We start from the raw sequence: 19,017 nt of genomic DNA, 5'->3' as shown, positions 1-19,017 counted from the left end.
ACTTGGGAAGGCAGAGGTGATGGATTGAATTCTACTAGAATCCAGAATCTTGTGTAAGCGGATGTCACCAATGGCTGAGAGAAAATGTAGATGGAAGTCTCCTTCTGTTTCCCTTTCTCTCTCCTGGTGTGGCCTGGGATGGGCTGATGGAGGGAATAATCCACAGTGTGTTGGAGGTAGGAGATGGGGCAAACAAGGAGCAGTCCTGCTGAGGTAGAGAGGAAGCCTCGTGCCATCCGTAACCCGCCCTGGGTGAACTAAATGTGATTCCGCCTCTCATCTGTGCCTTGATGGGAAACAGGTTTCCTTCATCCGTCCCACCAGCTGTGACACTCTGAGGTTTTGGATTGGGGTTTGAAGCGGGGGGACTTGTGATAGGGCAGTTGGTGCAATGTTCTCAGATTTCAGTAAAGAATTCGACAAAATCCCTTCATGCTAGGCTGATCCTGACGATTAAGACACACAGGAATCCACCATGACTTGGTTCGAACTTGGCTTGGCAAAAGGGAAGTCATTGTGGGGGTATCGATAGGTATCATTGGACAACATTATGTTTTCAAAAGACTTGCTTCCCAAAAACATTGCGTTAGTTCAACTGACCTAAAAACGTTTTGCGGCTAATTTTCATTTTGTACTCAGCAACTGATGCCCCTTGTGTCAGTGTCCAACAATAGTCGGCCAACGTTGATAGATTCCAGTTGCTTCGATACCGCTTTTCCATGGTTGCCATGTCCCAGTGAAGCCTTTCCCCGTGTTTGTCACTGACGGCACTGAGATCGGCTGGGAAGAAGTCAAAGTGCGAATACAGAATTTGCATATGCTTGAAGCACGTTGTCAATCATCTTGAGGTAGTTTGATGCTCTGTAGTTGCCAAGGAAATTCTCAACAGCATCTTTAAATGTCTTCTAAGCATGTCCAGGCCCAAGTCAACATTTGCATAGCACCTGTACTAAGTGCATGCCCAAGCATGCTTAGACTGACCAAAACAGCTTGCTTTGTGGGCAATATACGAGTATACATAATTATGCAGGAAATTACAAAACTAGGTTTTACAGTATCTAAAAAGACAGTACGTGATAGAAAAAGTTACAGTGATTTTTGTGATCAACTGCCCCAAATCCATAAAATGCACCCAAATGCGTTCAGGAAGCAAAATCTTTGTTGTCCAGTGCAGACAAGATTAGCCCATGGACCGCTCTTTTTGGAATTAAACTTCCAGAAGTGGGACGGGTTTTCCCTCTTCCACACATTGGGTCGTAGCGAAGAGCGATCTCACTTAAATGGAAAGATTCTAATCCAACGACTTCAACTCAGCGGCTCTCTCAAATGACGTCATGTTGAAGTCGTGCATTTGATACTTCTGTTAAATTTGAAGAGACTTGGCGACCTTTTATAAATTATTTCCACACGCATGACTTAATAGAATTATTTTCCCTTCCTGACTATATTTTACTTCTTTTCTCTAAGTTAGTGAAGATTAATTTTTAATAATAGATTCTCAGGAAAAGCTGCCCAGTCTTTTACTTTGATTTGGTGGGGTCTTATTTTTTTGAACAGTAAGGAGATGAGAACATATTCGTAAATTGTGGTATAATGCAGAATGTTCTATGATGTCATATAGTGATATTTTTTCTTTTTTTGATTATTTACTCTTACTCATGTATTATTTACTTATAATATGATTAATAAAAAGCTTGACAAAGAAAGTTAGGGTATTATAGGGAGAAGGGAGGGGAATGGGGACGAAAGGGAGAATGAATCAGCTCAGGATGGAATGGCAGAGCACACTCAATGGGCTGAGTGGCCTACTCTTAGATGTTACGGTGAAGGGTTGTTACTTTGATGGAGGACTGGGGCCCATGGCGATCTGTGGGATCAGTGTTGGGACCTTTGCCGTTGTCGAGAGAATCGGTTGTTAATGGCAGATGGCGTTTTATCAGAATAAGTGTAATCTAACTGGTGCTCAAGCACACAATCACTATCTCTGTGTATGTGACAATAATAAATTAAGTCAATCCCCCATTCCCTCTCTTTATTTTAGGACACAGTATTCAAAGCCCACTGGAAAGAGGTCTGGCTGTGAATATTCCCTGTCGTTCTCTAGTCAACGCTCTGCCTCCAACCGATCCAACCCCCGCGCCTGTTCTCGATGTGACTGTGAAGGGTGCTCAGGCATTGCAACCCCCGCTTGAAGACCCCAACATCATGATTTCAAGCACAACCCTCTTGAAAGCACAGATGGAGGAATGGTTTCCAGACAGAATGCTCGGTCAGTTCCAGTCTTCATCCTGCATGACCATCTATCTGGGGGCTTTAATCCTGAACTGGCTGCAGACTCTAGCCTTGTTGATCAGGTAGCTGTAAACTCCGAAAAGCTGCTGATTGAGAGTTGATGGGATAGTTAGGGAAGCCTGTGTGATGCTGAGCTTCATTAGTCGGTGGATTGAGTTCAAGATTCGAGAGGTCATGTTGCAACTCCATGAATCTCTATTTCACATTTAGAATATTGTGCTCAGTTCCGGTCACCTCATTATAGGAAGGATGTGGAAGCTAATGGAGAGGGTGCAAAGGAGATGTACCACGATGTTGTCTGGACTGGAAAATAATTCTTGTGTGGCAACGTTAGCAGAGCTGGGATTTTTCTCTCTCTGAGCGAAGAAGGATGAGAGGAGACAATAGAAGTCTACAAGGTTCTGAGAGGCCTAGATAGGTTGGATAGCCAGTGCTTTTTGTTCCCAGGGTGGGAGGAGCAAACACCAGGGGAAGAAAATATAGGGAAGATCTCAGGGGTGTTTTTTTTTTGCACAGTGAGTGGTGGGTGCCTGGAATGCCTTGCTAGGGGTGGTGGTGGAAGCTAAAACATTAGGGGCATTTAAGAGACTTTTAGACAGGCACATGGATGAAAGAAAAATAGAGGATTACGAGGTTGGAAGGGTTTTGTTTTGTTATATATGGGTCAGCACCACATCGAGGGCCAAAGGGCCTGTACTGTGCTGTAGTGTTCTATGTTAAACAGCAAATGCTGGAAGCATGGTTGGGCGGCATGGTTGGCGTAGCGGTTAGCACAACGCTTTTACAGAGCTAGCTATCGGGACTGGTCTTCGAATCTCACGCTGTCTGTAAGGAGTTTGCATGTTCTCCGCATGTCTGCATGGGGTTTCTCCCGGGGGATCTAGTTTCCTTCCACCAGTGGAAACATACCAGGGGTTATACGTTAATTAGGTGTAAATAGGGCAGCACGCACTTGTGGGGCAAAATGGCTGTATGTCTAAATTTTTAAAAAACACTCAGCTCTTCAGCCAGCATCTGTGGAGAGAGAGCAATTAACTTTCAAAGGAACGGGTTTGTTTCAAATTGTAGAGAGGAAGGGACAAGATAAATGGAATAAATGGAATATCTCTATTGGGATTAAAAACATAATTCTGGAGAAACTCAGCATTTCAAATAGTGAGGCGATTTAATTAAACATATTTAAGGCTCAGTTAGATAGATTTTTACATAAAGGAATTAAGGGATATGGGGAAAAGGTATGTGTAGTTAAGTCAATGATCAGATCAGCCATAATCTTATTGAATGACGGAACAGGCTCGATGGGCCAGATGGCCGACTCCTGTTCCGATTTCTTATGTTCTTATAGCAAAGATAAAAATGTTTTGGGCTTGAATTCTTCATCAAAGCATGAGCAAAATGTAGGCAGTCGCCCAAACTTCTCTGTATAAAGCTATGAAATGCAGACCTCATCTGCCATTGGAGATCACTTCCATCAGTGTTTGTGGAGAGAGAAAACGAACAAATTAACGTTACAGAAAATTGTTCTGTTCTGAATATGGATAGAAAAGAGTGTGTTCCCTGGAGTGAGATCTGAAGGCTGAAGTGTGTGCAGGTGAAACCTGGTGCTATGGTGAGTTTCAGACATCTCAGAAGTTCATGGTTACCCTTCAGACTAGAAGATGGAAGTCATCTAATGTGATTGGGGTTTGCAATGCAGAAACTCTCTCGCTTTCTCTCGCCCTCTCTCTCTCTTTCCACCTCCCTTTGTCTGTCTTTCTGTTTCTCTTTCTATTTTTCTCTTCCTCTCTTTCTTTTTGTCTTTCTCTCCCTCTCTTTCTTGCATCACAGCCACCAGAGCTTGATAATAGAATTTTCAGGACTCAGAATGTTCAGTATGGAACACTTGCCCTCCAGGATTACACAGGGATCTCCATGGGTATTTGTTTGCACTGTGCATTGGGGGTAACAAGCCCTGAGGGGCCTGATTGAATTTTTGGAGTGGAGTATGCAATAAACCTGATAATGATTGCATTTATAACTGGGTTTCCAGACTGCTTTTTTCACAAGGCACGTGTTCATCTTTGCTTGCGAAGGGATGGGCCATGATGATAATGATGTTTTCACAGTAGTAGAACACTCCTGCACACACACAGGCTCTTTGGCCCATCGTGTCGGTGCCCAACTATTATTCTACCTAGTTCCACAGACCTACACCCAGACCATATCCCTCCCTCCATACCTCTCCCGTCCATGTACCTGTCCAAATCTTTCTTAAATGTTAACCACTTCAGTTGGCAACTCGCTCCACGCTCCCACCACTCCGTGTGAAGTATTTCCCCCAATGTTAGGGTTATATATTCCTTGTGTATAACTTAGTCCAAGCTTTATTCTGTCAAACAAAATGAAGTGAGAGTAGGCTTACTCTCTGGAACAAAATAAGATACATCACCAACATTTCGGGCATGAGCCCCTTCATCAAGGAATGAGCAAAATGTAGGCAGGAGCCCGAACAAAATGATGGAGGGGCATGGGGAGGAGCACAGACCCACAGGCAGGAGGTAATATATTGACTTCTCCTAGCCCACTCCCCATACTCCCTCCCATCCCCATCCCTCTGTCTTCTTCCCTCTAGCTTTCCACCCCTTTCCCTGCCCATTGACAGAGCCACTCGCCCCCCCCCCCCCCCCTTGTGCCTCTCTCCCTTATCCACCTATTACCTTCTGCCTGTGGGACTGTGCTCCTCCCCCTGACCCCTCCCCCCCCACCCCATCCCCCACCATTCCATTGCCTACATTTTGCTCAAACCTTGATGAAGGGGCTCAAGCCTGAAATGTCGGTTCCGTAAAGGACACTGTTTGACCTGTTGGGTTTCTCCAGCGTCTTTTTTTAAACTTTAACTACGGTGACTGCAGAGTTTCGTGTTTCACTTCTGGAAAGAAATGTGTATTCTTAAATATGAAATAATTGGGGCTGCATAAGGTTCCTGTCCTAGATTTGGAAAGAAATACTTTGTTAGAGTTTGGGAAGAGACATTAATGTACAGCTTGTTTATTGTCATCTGATTGCACAAGTACCTGATGAAACAGCGTTCTCTGGTCCTTGGTGCAAAACACGCAGACACACAACCTGACATAAAACACACAGACAAACTATACTTATCCGTGTATACAAATAAACATTGTTTCATGAATATGAGAGTCTCGCATGGTTAGTGTGATCAGTTCATTTGGTCGTTCAGCCTTCTCACTGTTCCTCAGCCTGGCGGTGCTGGCTCTGATACTCCTGCAAGGATGCTGGGTGCGGGGTGAAAGAGGTCAATGTTGGGGGGATACGAAGGGATCTCTGCCACTCTTGCAGCACATATAATTGCCACAGAGGTGTGGTGGAAAGTGTGCTGACCGGTTGCATCATGGTCTGGTGTGGGGACACCAATATTCCTGAGTGTAAAGGTAGAGGACACAGCCCAAGACATCACAGGCAAAAGCCCCTCCCTCCCCACCATTGTGAACACCTACAGGGAATGTTGCTGTCGAAAAACGGCAGCAATCATCAAAGACCCTCACCGCCCAGGACCCGCTCTGTTCTCGCTGCTGCCATCAGGAAAGAGGTCTCGGTGCCACAGACTCGCACCACCAGGTTCAGGAACAGCTGCTCCCCCTCCACCATCAGTCTCCTCAACCACAAACTCAATCAGGGACCCATTTAAGGACCCTTACTTGTGCACTTTATAGATTTATTTTCTCTCTGGTATTGCACATTTTTTTATTTGTTTAATGTGTATGTTGAGAGCAGTTTGCTTGAACTACCAATAAGTGGTAATTCTGCCTCACCCACAGGAAAAACAATCTCAGGGTTGTATGTGATGTCATAAACTTTGACAATCAATCTGATCCTGTACATCGACCTCTGACCATTTCTCTTGTGCCTCTGCAGCGACAGAGTTTGAGGTCTCAATCTACTATCGGGGCCGAAAGATACGGGAGGAGGTCGTGGGGAACACCAACGGCCTGCGCCTTTCCTACAGCTCACAGTCGGCCTTCCCCTACCTGCAGGACGTCTGGTTTCCCGGCACAGATTCCACGCCACTGATCGACCACCAGCAGATCAAGTATACCAACCAGCTGCTGGAGCGCGTTGACCAAGGCCTGGCGCTGGAGGTGCAGAACAACCTCATCTCTGCCCAGCGGTATGGCCGGTGCAAGGTCTTCTGGTCATTGGAGCAAACCCCCACCAGCACCAAACCACAGGAAGTTTCCAACAAGAGTTTCACAGTCCTCTATGGCTTGGCGGAGTTTAACAAAGGTGGGTGTAGAACATAGAACACGACAGCACAGTACAGGCCTTTTGGCCCTCAATGTTGTGCCAATCTATATATTCCTAACAAAAATTAAACAAAACCATTCCTACCTCTATTTTTCTTCCATCCATGTGCCTGTTTAAGAGTCTCTTAAACACCCCTAATGTTTCAGCCTCCACCATCTCCCCTGGCAATGAATTCCAGGCACCCACAACTCTATGTAAAAAACAGAGATGTCTCCCCTGTTGGGTATAAGTCCGCCCTCTGAGTCATAATGTCACCCTGTGTGTCAGTAGCCATCTTAGTCTAAAAGATGAGTAAGCCATCTTAGTCTAAAGGATGAGACATCACGTCTTTGAGTCTTAATTGTGTGAGTTCATACTCAACATCCCCTAAACTTTCCTCCCTTCACTTTGTACGGATGTCCTCTGGTGTTTACTACTCCCACCCTGGGAAAAATGTGTTGGTGCAGGGGTGGCCATAGACATACAGTACGGTAGCAGGCCATTTCAGCCTACAAGTCCATGCCCCACAATTAACCTCTACCCCGGTAAGTACTCGTGGGCCAAAATGGCCTGTTATTATGCCGTATGTCAAAATTAAAAATCTAACGGTTGGCCACCCCGGTGTAGGTTGTCCACCTTATCTATGCCTCTCAGAAGCTTTAGACCTCTATTGTCTCCTCTCATCCTTCTTCGCTCCAAAGGGAAAAACCCTACCTCTGTTAACCCTGCCTGGGTGCAGATTACACTCGAGTCACATCGCCTGAGCCATCTCGGGATCAAAGGTCACATTGCAGATGTCACACTAATGGCCGACTTTCCCAGGTTACGCCTTGGAACTGCCAGCAGCTGACGTTGAACTGCCTCGTGCCAGTTGGCTGAGCATTGTGAGGCGGGAAGGGCTTTTGGATGCATTGACTGTGTTCAGCGGTTAGCTCAACGCTGTTACTGCGCCAGTGACTGGGGTTCGACTCCGGCGCTGTCTGTAAGGAGTTTGTTACATTCTCCCCATGCCTGTGTGGGTTTTCCCTGGGGGGGCTCTGGTTTCTTCCCACCCTTCAAAACGTACAGGGCTTTAAAAAAATTTGACATATAGCACGGTGACAGGCCCTCCCAGCCCATGAGCCCATTTTCACCCAATTGACCTACAAACCTGGTACATTTTTGAAGGGTGGGAGCATCCGGTCAGGGGTGTAGCCAGGTTATAAAGTTAGGGGGAGCGAGCACATAAAAAAAGTGCCACAACGCATATCAAATAATTTAAATTCATTATACAAGTGCATTGGCCAGGATACGGGTTTTGGCTTGTAATCACACGCTCATTACCTAGCTATAAAGTACATAATTATATTCTACCTTCATTAATTTCATGTTTCAGTAATAAGTGTCCTTATGTATGAAACTTACGAATATCTGGGGATGTGACTTATGACATGAAAAAGATCCACAGGATTATCCAGCATCAGAAATGAAGTGATGGTTTATTTTGGTTGCCCAGATGCCAGTGGCCAGTGGCTCCTCACAGGAGACTGAGCACACAGTTCAAAAAACGTCGGGAGGTTGGTCGAATAGAGTAATGAATGAATCCAGAAGGTTCTTCCAAGGCCATGCGATAAAGTAAAAAAAAACAATTAAAAAAAAAGAGGTTTGACTTTTATAACAATGACAGTCCGGAAACAGACCATATCGGCCCTTTTAGTCCGCACCAATTTAAGTGAACTCCTCTAACCCCACCTACCTGCTCCCTGGCTGTAACCCTCCAACCCCCTCGCATCCATGTACTCATCCAACCTCCTCTTAAATGACAAAAATTGACCCTGCTGCAACCACCTCTTCCAGAAGGTCATTCCACTCAGCCACCCCTCTCTGAGTGAAGATGCTTCCTCTCATGTTACTTATAAAGTTTTGCCCCCTAACCCTTAACTTTTGACCCCTCGTTCCAATTTCACCTACCCTCAAGGGGAAGAGCCTATTCACATCCACTCTGTCTATCCCCCTCGTAATTTTAAATACCTCTATCAAATCCCCCCTCAACTTTGTATGCTCCAATGAATAAAGACCCAGTCTACTCAATCTTCCTCTGTACTCCAGATACTACAATCCTGGAAACATTTTAGTAAATCTTCTCTGCACTCTCTCGACCTTATTGATATCCTTCCTATAATTTTCGCTCAAGGGAACTAAAAAATGTTGGAAAGAGACGCCACTTTTGAAGACTGTGCTCAGGGGGAGCGGTCGCTCTCCCCCCCTCCAGCTGTGCCACTCCACCCAGAGGAATCCCTCAGAGGTACGGGGAGAACGTACAAACTCCCCACAGACAGATTCGAACCCCCCTGGTCTCTGGCGCTGTTACAGCGTTGCGCTACCTGCTAGGCTGACCGTGCCATCCTAAGGTTGCGGTGGATTAATTGGGTGGCGAGGGCCTGGTACTGTGCTTGTAAAAAAAAGCCTGCCCCCCCCTTTGTTTTTAAGCTAGACCTTCTCAGGCCTTTGATGAAGTAGCTTCACTATCAGGGCACCAGCCAGCTGCGTGGTGAACATTGCTCGCTTAGCTGAAAGAGGGCAGCTTTTCAACAGCTCTCAAACAATTCTAGACCATCTTGCACAAGTCTGCCCTATTGATTGGGGTCCCATCTGCCATCATGTGCTCCCTCCCTCTGCTGCATGTGCCATCTGCAATTATTCCAACAGCACAACTAAGATTCAAGATTGTCATGTAATAGAACAAAAAATGTAATCTTACATGAAATTTCCTTTAGTCTACAGCAGTGGTAGTTTTCAAACTCACATACCCCTCTGCCGAAGGTGCTCTGTGATCAGTAACGGATTGCTTAAGGTGGGATGTGGGTGGAAAGAAAAAGTTTGAAAACCACTGTTTTAATCGACCCTCATTGACTCGTTATGTGCAGGGTTTCAGATCTCCAAAGGAAATGGGCAATTTTTCTCAAGCAAAATATTTCAGTAACAATTGGATCGAAGAGCAGTGGTTCTCCACCTTCCCTTCCCATTTGCGTACCACCTCAAGCAATTCCTTACTAATCACAGAGCACCGATGGCATAGGGATTACTTAAGGTGGTCTGTGAGTGGGAAGAAAATGTTTGAAACCCACTGGTCCACCATAAGGCAGACAAAGATTCTCCATCAGCACAAATTACCTGAGGCAGAGAAAGTGAAAGAAAAGAGAGTCTGCCACAGAGTCCGTGGATTTGCCTTCAGTGTCCCCGCAGCCCCCTTCAGTCCAAATCATCGGCAACCTGTGCTCTAGATCCAAATCTCTGGCACCCTTTCGCTTCTCAGTTCCGATACCTGGTACTCCTTCAGCCAGTCTCGGGCAGTCTATCCTATAACCTGGTGCGAGTCCTTCGATCGCTGGTGTGGGTTCCTCGCCTTGAGCCACCAACTGCCTGCCGCCTATGTCTTCCTCAGCCTCAGACACCCTCTCTGGTCCGTCGCCGTGGTCACTTCCTGCTTCTCCTTCCCTACTAGGGTGTGGTCTCCCCCTTTTCTGGTGCCCTGTGCCAGTCCCCCACCTCCCCTGGAGTCTGGAACCCCTCATGGCCGCTTCCGAATGTAGACACCGGGTCTTGGGCTCATAGTCGCAGGATTTTAAAAAAAACCACTGGCGGATTTAACAGTTGGTTTAAAGCTTGTAGGGAGCCGACTGCAGTTGGCAGTCGGACCCCACAGGGGGAGAAACGTGTCTGTGTTTTCCCACGTGTCCACACCAACAGCAGCACTACCATTACCGCAGCTCTGTCAGTGCCACCATTGCTGGGTGTAAATTCCACACTGGGAGCATGCCCACCTCCCAGAATGCAGATGTTTAAGAAGGGGGTTGACAAGTTCTTCAGTGGGACTGCTAGGGAGAGGTTCTTTACCCTCACAGCCAGAACTGAATAAAAGAGATTCTGTTTTCACTTTGCAGAACTGTATGCCTTTCTGAACTCCCATAGTGGCTCTCCACAGTTCTCGATATGGCTATGCTTTGGAGAGCTTTGGCCGGATCCTAATGGCAAACCCTGGAACAAAAAGATGATAATGGTTCAGGTAAGTCAAAGTGTGGTGTTGCATGAGTAAAAGTTGGTTCAACAGGTCGCATGGACAATGAATCAGAACACAGGCTGGTTGAACAATTATTTTTTTTAAATTTACATGTGTAAGGGGGTTGCAACAGGGATAAAAGAGAGAGACACACACACAAAACACACACACAAAACACAAACCACAAATACACACACACACAAAAGCAAACACAAAACACAAACACACATGCACACAAAATAAACACTCACACACACATAAACACACAGACACACACACAAAATATACACACCATTGAACATTACAGCACAGAAACAGGCCTCTTCAGCCCTTCTAGTCGGTGCCGAACCATTTTTTTGTCTAGTCCTACAATAATATATTAAAAGATACAAAGCTTTACAATCAAGTTACAAGATATGATACCTGCCACCCCTTGATATCTCTAGCAGGCATGTTTCTTATTTAAATGAAATTAGGGGCTAATTTCTGGACACACAGTGCTACAGCTCCCAACCCCTTGTCTGCGCAACCTTACCAACGACTCTCCAGCATCGCCCACGGCTCCCAACCTGGAGTGAATCTCGGGTTCATCCTAGAAGAAAAGAGGCAGATGGGTTTTACAGTGCCGTTGGATGGAGAGTCTGGCCTAGGTATCGATGAGGCAAGTGTGCACTGACCTATGGACAGGGCATGACTGTGATGGGCAGGTGAGATGACTTCCGACTAGGCTCCAGACAGCCCTCTGCAATCCACATTCCCACCAGCCTCTAGACTGAGAGGTCACATGACCCTCCACAATCCACACTGCATGCCAGTAGCCCAGCAGTTTATTTGCCTTGCTATGGGCTAGAAAATTGGATTTGGAATGCCACTGTGGCATCAGGGAAATTTAGACTCAAGTCATTAAATCGTGCAAATGAAAATCTAGTGTCAGTGAAACGGTTTGGTTGAAATAAATGCTCACCTGGTTTGTGAATGCTCTTCACAAGGAAAAGTGCTTCCTTTCCAGGTCTGGTCTCCGTTTCATACTAGGCCCACAGCTGCATGGGCGACTCTCAGCTTCCTCCTGAGATTATGAGGGGTATAGACAGCATGTAATAGTCAAATTTTGTGGTCCAGTTTTAGGGGGTTGACTATTACACACCATACTACTTTTGACCGTGGTAATATACCTGTGTCGTATGGGGCGATGGGAGCTCGGATGGGCAGGCGAACAGCCGGGCCTGGTGGGTAATTCTGCATTTGGGACATCAGGTGTTCTGAGGGAGGGGGCAGCCGGGGCCAAAAAAATAGGAGTGTCAACTTTTACATGGTATCGAGTATTACACAAGTATATGGGAGGACATGGGAGAGGTATGGAGGGGTATGGACTGGGTGCAGTGGGATGAGGCAGAAGAGTAGTTTAGCACAGAGTAGAAGGGCCAAATGACGTGTTTCTGTGCTGTAATGTTCTACGGAGCAAAACACGAAAGGCTGCAGGCCCTTTGATTGTGGTAAAAAATGCACCGAAACGCTGGAGGAACTCAGCTGGTCTTGCAGCGTCCATAGGAGGTAAAGATATATTACCGACATTTCGGGCCTGAGCCCTTCATCAAAGAGCAGACGGGCACCCAAATTAAGAATGGGATGGGGAGAGAGTCCAGACCAACAGCCAAAGGATGTGATAAGAGGAAATGTGAGGATTGATTTTGGCTCCGTGAAAGGAGATAGAGGGAAAAGGGAAAGAAGCCCCTTTTATACAGACCTGTAGAGCCGGGTTTTATCCAACATTCGAGCGCTGCGAGTAAAAAAAAATCAAAAGTGGATTGGGTGGTCCAGACTTTCCCGTCTTCAATCCCCCAAGGTGGGGGGCGGGGGGGTAATCTCAGCGGTGGGACCTATATAAAAGGGTCGCCAGGTGGAAATGGGAAGGGCTGATGACATCTTTAGCATGTACCAACTTAATAATTTCGGTTACGACACTCAGAAGCTTTGATTGAGTTCTAAGACTGCACAGGATGTACAAGGCTATCAAACACACACGTTGTTCCACCTTCCAATGCGAGTGCACAGCAAAGACGCTTCAGGGCGTTTTTGTTTTACATCGCACTTGGTTCCGACGCTGCTGCGATACATGTTTTTTGCTTCGGGAAGCCGGCTTGCAGTGTGAAAGGACTCGTGGAGCTGGCTTTTCATGGCTCTTGCATGAACATGCAAGCCGGCTTCCTAAGATGTGCCACGTCTACGGGAATACCGCGGCTTTGCAGAATAAAAGGGATTAGAGAGATGGGGAAAGGTAATGGGGGTGGGGGGGGGGAAGAAGAAGGGGTGGTGTTTAATGGAAAAAGGTCAATGTTAATGCCATCCAGTTGCAGGGTGGCCCAGACGAAAGACGAGGTGTTGTTCAACCAAATTGCAGGTGGTCTCAGTCTGGCGGTGGATGAGACCCTAGACAGACATTAGACATGGGAAAACGGGTGGGGAATTGAAATGGGTAGCACTAGGGTTCTACGGACATAGCCCACCGGGACAATAAAGGGCTGGCTTGTGTGCAGCTCCCACATCCCAATTCACACAACGGTGGAACTGGTCAGACCTGTTTCAGCTTTGAAACCCGGAGGAAACCTATCAAACCTTTCTGATGACGGCTCATTGATCTGAATCGTGGACTCTGTTCATTTCCACGGATGTTGTCTGACCTGTGGAGTATTTACAATGTCAGGCTTTTCGTGGATTAACTTTTCTCCAATTACACCGGACAACAAATTTTTTTTCAAAAAGTTTGCATCCTGGAAAGAAACTGGGGATTATGACTGATTCACGTAGGAAGTTGGAGAAACATTAAATTAACTTCTCTTGAATTTACCGTGTTTAATCGCATAATGACGCTGTCACGTTGCGCTCGTTCAACTGACCTAAAAATATTTTGTGGCTGATTTTCATTTGTACTCAGCATCTGATGCCTCTTGTGTCAGTGTCCAACAACATTCGGCCAGCACTAATGGATTCCAGTTGCCCTGATACCGCTTTTTCATGGTTGCAATGTTCTGGTTAAACCTTTCACCATGTTTGTCACTGACGGCACCAGGATTAGCAGGGAGTAAGTCCAAATCCGAATGCAGAAAATACATTTTCAATGACATGTTGGACTTAATGGCTGAAATAGATTTAAAATCTGACAGGAAATCACAAAAATTGTTTGTATCTCAAAACCGATGCTAATAGGAAAATTTTAAGGTGATTTTTGTGATCAGCAGCCCAAAGTCCTTAAAATATACCCAAAAGTGTCAGGAAGCAAAATCTTTGTTGTCTGGCGTTACAGTTCCGGCATCTTCCATGGTCCAGAATGTTTTGAATCTGCAGTTACAGGTTTCAGCTCGTTCTAATTCAGATCGATAATTAAGATCTGTGCAAATTAACCAACCAGAGTAATTTTTGCAACCTTAGCAGACGGCTCTTCTGCCCAAGGTTGCGGATGGTTCTTGCAACCTGAGGTGCGTCTGGTTATAAAGAACAGTTCTCCTGATCAGAGTGCGAAGACTGGGGGCAGTTCTGGTGGTTCAGATGTTTGTCATCTGGCACAATTATGTCCCGAGAGCACTGGACCAGAGGGTTTCAACCTGTAAGGTATTTCTGGCAAAAGCACGATGTTGGAGAAACTCAGCAGGTCACACAGTGCACTTTATATAGCAAAGATAAAGGTGCACAATCAACGTTTCGGGTTTGAGCCCTTCATCAAGGTATGAGAAAAATGTAAGCAGGCACCTGAACTAAATGGTTTGGGAGAGGAGCACAGACCCACTGGTAGGAGGTAATAGGTGGATAAGGGAGGGAGGGCACACCAGAGGGGATGGCTCTGTGAATGGAGAGGGAAGGGGGTGGAGAGCTGGAGGAAAGAAGATAGAGGGAATGGGGAGGGAGGGAGAACAGAGAGTATGTTAGCGGAAACCAGAGAAGTTGATGTTAATGCTGTCTGTTTGTGGAGAGCCCAGAAGAGAAATCCAATTTACGGATGGCCTCAGTGGGACAGTGCATGAGGCCATGGACAGACGTGAGTGTGGGAGTGGATGTAGAATTGAGATGGATGGCCACTGGGAGCTCCCTGTCGCTGATGCAGACAGAGCGAAAGTGCTCACCGATGCGATCTCCCAGCCAGAATCCAGTCTCTCTGATGTAGGGAAGACCACAATGGGAGAGCAACGGCTGCAGTCGATGACTCCCACAGATTCACAAAGTGGAATGTCATTTCCCTTGGAAGGACTGTTTGGGGCCCCGAATGGGGGTGAGGGAGGAGGTATGGGGTGCAAGGGAGCATCTCTTGCGGTCGCAGGGGCAGGTCCCAAGGCGGTGATTGGTGGGAATGGATGATTGTCATGGAGGTCATGGAGGGAGAAGGCCGAGAGGGGAAGATGTGTCTGGTGGTGGGATCATGCCGGTGTCGGAAATTTCGCAGAATAATGTGCTGGTGGGCTGGTTGGTGAGGACAAGGGGAATCCTGATTATGTGGCATCTGGGGGCAAAGGGGGCCAGGGCAGATGAGCGGGAAATGGAGGAGGTGTGGGTGAGGGTTGAGTTGATGGTGGCAGAGGGGAAGCCACATTTTTTGGAAGGAGAAGGAATTTCTACCTCAGAACGTCGACGAGACCTCTTCCCTGAGGAATGACCGCAGTGTGTTGACTGTCTACACGTTGGTTTAATTCTAGTTACGTAGCAGCTACACACTTGCATCGTAACCTCAATGAGCTGAGTGAGCCAGCAGGACAAGAGCATTAACATTCAGTCTTTTTCATAGCCCATCTTCATGCTGTTCTTTTTTTAATTTTTTTTCACACTATAAACCATATTGACCAAGATACATACAGACATTTTTCTTCTTAAATATATACAGTGTCGTTTTCTCCCCCTTACCCCCCCTCCCTTCCCTCCCTCCCTCACTCCCTTTCCCATTTATTTGAAGTTCAATCTATAAGATACATTAAACCCGTTAAACAATGTTGTCACTTAATAAAAATAAACAAGAAATTTTACTGAGTCAGTTCTTTTCGTTGTCTTCTCCTTCTGTCATTTTAGGTGGTGGAAGTCCATGGTAGGATTTCTCTATTGTAATTCATGTATGGCTCCCATATTTGTTCGAATATTGTGATGTTATTTCTTAAATTATATGTTATTTTTTCTAATGGAATACATTTATTCATTTCTATATACCATTGTTGTATTCTCAAGTTGTCTTCTAATTTCCAGGGTTGACATAATACATTTTTTTGCTACAGCTAGGGCTATCATAACAAATCTTTTTTGTGCTCCATCCAAATCAATTCCAAATTCTTTGTTTCTTATGTTACTTAGGAGGAAGATCTCTGGGTTTTTTGGTATATTGCTTTTTGTGATTTTATTTAATATCTGGTTTAGATCTTCCCAAAATTTTTTCACTTTCTCACATGTCCAAATTGCATGAATTGTTGTTCCCATTTCCTTTTTACAGCGAAAACATCTGTCTGATACTGTTGGGTCCCATTTATTTAACTTTTGAGGTGTGGCGTATAGTCTGTGTAACCAATTATATTGTATCATACGTAACCTCGTATTTATTGTATTCCTCATAGTTCCAGAGCATAGCTTCTCTCATGTTTCCTTCTTTATCTTTATGTTTAGATCTTGTTCCCATTTTTGTTTAGTTTTACCATTAGTTTCCTCGTTCTCCTTTTCTTGCAGTTTGATGTACATGTTTGTTACAAATTTTTTGATTATCATTGTGTCTGTAATCACATATTCAAAATTGCTTCCTTCTGGTAACCTCAGACTGTTTCCCAATTTGTCCTTCAAGTAGGTTTTCAGTTGGTAGTATGCAAACATTGTATCGTGAGTTATATTATATTTATCCTTCATTTGTTCAAAGGATAATAATTTATTTCCCGAAAAACAATTTTCTATTCTTTTGATCCCTTTTCTCTCCCATTCTCTAAAGGAAAGGTTATCTATTGTAAAAGGGATTAGCTGATTTTGCGTCAGTATTAGTTTTGGTAGTTGGTAATTTGTTTTATTCCTTTCTACATGAATCTTCTCCCAAATGTTGAGCAGATGATGCAATACCGGTGAATTCCTACGTTGTACCAATTTTTCATCCCATTTATATAGTATATGTTCAGGTATCTTCTCCCCTATTTTATCTAGTTCTAATCTGGTCCAATCTGGTTTTTCCCTTGTTTAATAAAAATCTGATAGGTATCTTAATTGTGCGGCTCTATAATAATTTTTAAAGTTTGGTAGTTGTAAGCCTCCTTGTTTTTACCATTCTGTTAATTTATCTAGTGCTATCCTCGGTTTCCCCCCTTTCAATAAAAATTTCCTTATTATTTTCTTTAACTCCTTGAAGAATTTCTCTGTTAGGCGTATTGGTAATGACTGAAATAGGTATTGTATCCTTGGGAAAATGTTCATTTTAATACAGTTTGTCCTTCCTATCAGTGTTAGTGGTAAGTCTTTCCAATGCTCTAAGTCATCTTGTAATTTTTTCATTAATGGATGGTAATTGAGTTTATATAGATGGCCGAGGTTTTTATTTATCTGTATACTTAGGTATCGCATTGCTTGTGCTTGCCATCTAAATGGCGATTCTTTCTTAAATTTTGAGAAATCCGCATTATTCATTGGCATTGCTTCACTTTTATTTGCGTTGATCTTGTACCCCGACACTTCTCCATATTCCTTCAATTTCCTACGTAATTCTTTTATTGATATTTCTGGTTCTGTTAAGTATATTATAACGTCATCTGCAAATAGACTGATTTTATATTCCTTCTCTTTTATTTTTATCCCTTTTATTTTATTTTCTGTTCTTATCAGTTCTGCTAGTGGTTCTATAGCTATCACAAACAGTGAGGGAGATAATGGACATCCCTGCCTTGTTGATCTGCTTAAGTTAAATTGTTTTGATATATATCCATTTACTGTCACTTTCGCCAATGGCCCCTTATATAATGCTTTAATCCAATTAATATATTTCTCTGGTAATCTGAATTTTTGTAGTACTTTGAATAAATAATTCCATTCTACTCTGTCAAAGGCCTTCTCTGCGTCTAAGGCCACCGCTACTGTTGGAGTTTTATTTCCTTCTACTGCATGAATTAAGTTAATAAATTTACAGATATTGTCTGTTGTTTGTCTTTTTTTAATAAATCCAGTTTGGTCTAGATTTACTATTTTTGTTACATAGTTGGCTAATCTGTTTGCTAATAGTTTAGCTATTATCTTATAATCTGTGTTAAGTAAAGATATTGGTCTATATGACGCTGGTGCAAGTGGGTCTTTCCCTGCCTTTGGTATTACTATAATTATTGCTGTTTTGCATGACTCTGGTAAGCTTTGTGGTTTATCAATCTGGTTGATTACTTCCAGGAGGGGAGGAATTAATAAGTCTTTAAATGTTTTATAGAATTCTATTGGGAGTCCATCCTCTCCTGGTGTTTTATTGTTCGGTAGCTTTTTTAATCTCCTGTAATTCTTCTATTTCAAATGGTTTTATTAATTTATTTTGCTCCTCTGTTTGTAATTTCAGTAGTTCAATTTTAGTTAGAAATTCATCTATTTTGTCTTCTTTCCCTTCATTTTCAGTTTGATATAGTTGCTCGTAGAATTCCCTGAAGTTTTCATTGATCTCCGTTGGATTATATGTAATTTGCTTGTCCTTTTTCCTTAATGCCAATACCATTCTTTTAGCTTGTTCTGTCTTAAGCTGCCATGCTAGAATTTTGTGCGTTTTTTCCCCTAGTTCATAGTATTTCTGTTTTGTCTTCATTATGTTCTTCTCCACGTTATATGTTTGTAGTGTTTCATATTTTATTTTTTAATCTGCCAATTCTCTTCTTTTAGTTGTATCTTCCTTTATTGCTAATTCTTTTTCTATATTTGTTATTTCCATTTCCAACTGTTCTGTTTCCCGATTGTAGTCCTTCTTCATCTTCGTTACATAACTTATTATTTGCCCTCTGATGAATGCTTTCATTGCGACCCATAGTATAAACTTATCTTTCACTGATTCCGTATTTATTTCAAAGTACATTTTAATTTGTCATTCAACGAATTCTCTAAAATCCTGTCTTTTAAGTAGCATGGAGTTTAATCTCCATCTATACATTCTTGGAGGGATGTCCTCTAGCTCTATTGCCAATAACAGGGGTGAGTGGTCCGATAATAGTCTAGCTTTATATTCTGTTTTCCTAACTCTCCCTTGAATGTGGGCTGATAACAGGAATAGGTCTATCCTTGAATATGTTTTATGTCTGCCTGAATAATATGAATATTCCTTTTCCTTTGGGTGTTGTTTCCTCCATATATCCAAAAGTTGCATTTCTTGCATCGATTTAATTATAAATTTGGTTACTTTGTTCTTTCTGTTAGTTTTTTTTCCAGTTTTATCCATGTTTGAA

The 19,017-nt window shown here is 43.9% G+C and overlaps 1 protein-coding gene across 3 annotated transcripts in view; it reads left to right on the top strand.

Moving 5' to 3' along the window:
* irf3 (interferon regulatory factor 3) overlaps positions 1–19,017 on the top strand; it is a 42,815-nt gene that overhangs the window by 13,426 nt on the left and 10,372 nt on the right. For all 3 annotated transcript variants that reach the window (XM_069909520.1, XM_069909519.1, XM_069909518.1), the window contains exons 6-8: positions 2,042–2,269; positions 6,205–6,573; positions 10,497–10,618. In XM_069909520.1, coding sequence (XP_069765621.1) covers positions 2,042–2,269; positions 6,205–6,573; positions 10,497–10,618 — 719 coding nt within the window. The remainder of the gene's footprint in view (positions 1–2,041; positions 2,270–6,204; positions 6,574–10,496; positions 10,619–19,017) is intronic.

This window comes from Narcine bancroftii, chromosome 13, assembly GCF_036971445.1.
Source record: "Narcine bancroftii isolate sNarBan1 chromosome 13, sNarBan1.hap1, whole genome shotgun sequence".
In the NCBI taxonomy this organism is placed as follows: Eukaryota; Metazoa; Chordata; class Chondrichthyes; order Torpediniformes; family Narcinidae; genus Narcine; species Narcine bancroftii.
This window is presented reverse-complemented; position numbering and strand designations above follow the sequence as displayed.